This window comes from Mus pahari, chromosome 8 (genome assembly GCF_900095145.1).
Source record: "Mus pahari chromosome 8, PAHARI_EIJ_v1.1, whole genome shotgun sequence".
NCBI classification, from domain to species: domain Eukaryota; kingdom Metazoa; phylum Chordata; class Mammalia; order Rodentia; family Muridae; genus Mus; species Mus pahari.
In genome coordinates this window covers 32,076,971-32,080,102 of record NC_034597.1, presented here as the reverse complement: position 1 = coordinate 32,080,102, position 3,132 = coordinate 32,076,971, and the positions used below count along the sequence as shown (strand labels likewise).

General features: G+C 46.6%; 1 protein-coding gene across 1 annotated transcript in view; it reads right to left on the bottom strand.

Annotated features, from left to right (window-relative positions):
• LOC110325947 (mannose-binding protein A) overlaps window positions 1–3,132 on the bottom strand; it is a 6,789-nt gene that overhangs the window by 2,664 nt on the left and 993 nt on the right. Inside the window, exons 2-3 of the mRNA XM_021204109.1 lie at window positions 1,706–1,868; window positions 821–937 (exon numbers count right to left, since the gene is read on the bottom strand). Coding sequence (XP_021059768.1) covers window positions 821–937; window positions 1,706–1,859 — 271 coding nt within the window. The 5' untranslated portion in view covers window positions 1,860–1,868. The remainder of the gene's footprint in view (window positions 1–820; window positions 938–1,705; window positions 1,869–3,132) is intronic.

The following is a 3,132-nucleotide window of genomic DNA, read 5'->3' as shown; positions in this document are numbered from 1 at the left end:
GTGTGTGTGTGTGTGTGTGATGGTGTGTGTGTGTGATGGCGTGTGTGTGATGGTGTGTGTGTGATGGCCTGTGTGTAATGGTGTGTGTGTGTGTGTGTGTGTGTATGTGTGTGTGTGTGTGTGTAGAGGCTAGAGATCAACCTAGGGTGTCATTCCTCAGATCCATCTTTTTGTGGTGACTAGATTTCTCATTGGTCTAAAGCTTGCAGAATAGGCTAGACTACCTGGCTAGTGAGCCCCAGGTATGAGTCTATCTCTGCCTCTCCGGTGCTGGAATTACATATGTGTGCCAAAATGAGTATTGGGTTTTTTGTTTTTGATTTTGTTGTTTGTTATGTGGGTTCTTGGAATTGAACTAGGACCTTCATGCTTGTACAACAAGCATTTTACCAACTGGGGCTCCTCCCCAGCCTCCAGGCAAACTCTTTAATACTTTTAATTCTTTTTTTTTTTCTCAATTTCACTCTGAAGCAGTTGCTATGGTATTCTCCATTAATCAGGGGATCAACAAAATTATCAACAGATAATTTTCATGCAACTCTTCTTACAATAGACATGGGGGAGGGCCACAATTCCTCCCTCATAGCCTGGATCACACACTGGACCTCCACCTGAAGAAAAGTTAACCTTTTGTCCTAAGGAGAACCGATGGGGAAATGGCCCTGGAGGGTGTTTCTTGGGACATAGTGACACTGAGTCAGGAAACAACACTAAGCATGTCATTGTGAGGCATGAAAACCAGAGGTGCCTCCCCACGTGGATGCCTCTTCCTCAGACACACACCCCCACTCAAGCTAATCATTCTAAGGCATTCTCTTACCTCTATTGTCTCCATGATCCCCTTTTTGGCCTTTTGGTCCTGGACTTCCAGGGATTCCAACATTTCCTGGAGGCCCTAATTTCCCTGGAGGGCCCTGCAAACCCCTGAGTCCTTGACCTGTTGGGAGATAAAGGCAGCATGTCCCAGTGGCTGTTGCTCATTCTTTTTCTCTAGAAGTTCAAAGTTTGATCCACAGAGACTCCAAGAAAGAACCAGAGAGCTAGTTGAGAGATCCTCTGCCTCCCAAGTCTGTATATCTGTCCTGAGGGACAACCCCACCTCACAGACTCCTGTATGGAAGTATGAGATTCAAGGGAGCTGCTAAGGGCCTGGTGAGATGGCTCAGCAGCAAGGGCACTGTCTGCTCTTCTGAAGGTCCTGAGTTCAAATTCCAGCAACCACATGGTGGCTCACAACCACCCATAATGAGATCTCTCGTCCTTTTCTGATGTGTCAGAAGTCAGCTACAGTGTTCTTATGTATAATAATAAATAAATCTTTGGGCCAGAGCAAGCAGGGACTGAGCAAGTAGGACTGACCCGAGGAAGCAGACCAGCCAGAGCGAGCAGAGGTCCTAAAAAGTCAGTTCCCAGCAATCACATGAAGGCTCACAACCATCTGTACAGCTACAGTGTACTCACATACATAAAATAAATAAATAAATCTTTTTAAAGAGAGAGAGAGAGGGAGAGAGAGAGAGAGAGAGAGAGAGAGAGAGAGAGCTGTTAAGCACTGTTGAGTGGGAGGCAGTGATATTGGAGAGAGATCGTTATGAGGGGAAGAACATGGCATTATGAAAGCCAAGCTTCTCCAGGTTGTGGCCTCCATCTCTGAACACAGAACTGTTCCCCACTGGAGGTAAAGCCAGAGTTCAGTACTCTATACCTGGTTCTCCCTTCTCCCCTTTGGGTCCATCTCTCCCATCTCTGCCACAGGCTATCACAGAGCAAGTCTTCAGGGTGTCCTCACAGGTTTGTGACCCTGATGAGGACACGCTCACCACACACAGAAGGACAGGGAGTAATGGAAGCAGGAGCATGGTCCTTACCTGAGAGGGGAGAAAGTCAATGAGACAAATTCCATCTCACTTGGCTTATCGCTTTTGTTCTTAACTATAACAATCTGCACCCCTGGCTGGGAACAGCAGATATGAGAGATATCATACCCTCTGGCTCTGAACTACTGAAGGTATATCACAACCAAGGCTACTGAAGTAAAAATGGGAGTTGGATCAGGGATAAAACCAAGAAAGATGCAAGCGGAAGGAGCCCAGAGTCCCTGTGAGCACGATGCTTAAAGGTTTAGCTCGTGTCACTCCAAGACCCTACGAATTCTGAAAATTATAAACCAGCTATGCTTGTGGTGGTCTGGCAGGAATGCAGACCGCTTAGCACCCAATGGACCCTGGATCTCTTTTTCTTGGTTCCTCTTCTATCTCACAGGAGTCCCAGTCCCCTACTTTCCCCCTTTCTGCATGGGTCCTCAACCTCTAAGGACCCATAAGACCTATTTCTCAGCCAGCTATGGCTCATATTTCAAGTAAAAATGCCTATTTTACATGCTGAGGTCTCACCTACTTCAGAGTTGTGGTTATTTTCTCCACATCTGGTCAATGTCATGTTCCAAGTCTCTACTTTGTGACAAGAATTTGTTGGGAACAGACCACAATCAAAGTGGGGACTTCTTGGTTCATTGATCCTTTCCATGGGAAACTTTTCTTGCCTTGAAATCTCACCAAAAGGTCATTTCTACTAGGACAAAGCTCAGGCTCCTACCATGCCTGCTCATGCAGGCCGGGGTGTGTCTCAGCATGCTACCCCCAGCAGAACAATCTGGCTCTCTGGGTCCTACTCTGAGCCACCAGCCTCCCAGGATTGTCCCTCTACTTTTACCTAATTCTAGTGTCCTTAGTCCTGGCTGACCAGCTGTTGCACTTGTCTTGGCTTAATCTGCTCTGCCACTTCCTATAATTTTTTTTCTTTCTCTAGTGCACAGCAAGAGATGACAAGTTGGGAGGCAGCTCCCATGATTACATCCTTCTCTATCTTTCCTCTTTCTAACTTTTGTACATACTTTTAAAACTCCTCTGATCATGCTGAGGACCATTCACAGTTACCCATGAATAGTTACTTGTTGGTAGCACCTCCCCACCATCCACTTCTACTTTTCCCTTTAGAAATGACTGTCCTTTAGTTTGCATATGATCAAGTCAATCTAGGAAGGGCACAGATAAGAGATACAGGCCTAGCCGGGCGTGGTGGCACACGCCTTTAATCCCAGCACTCGGGAGGCAGAGGCAGGCGGATTTCTGA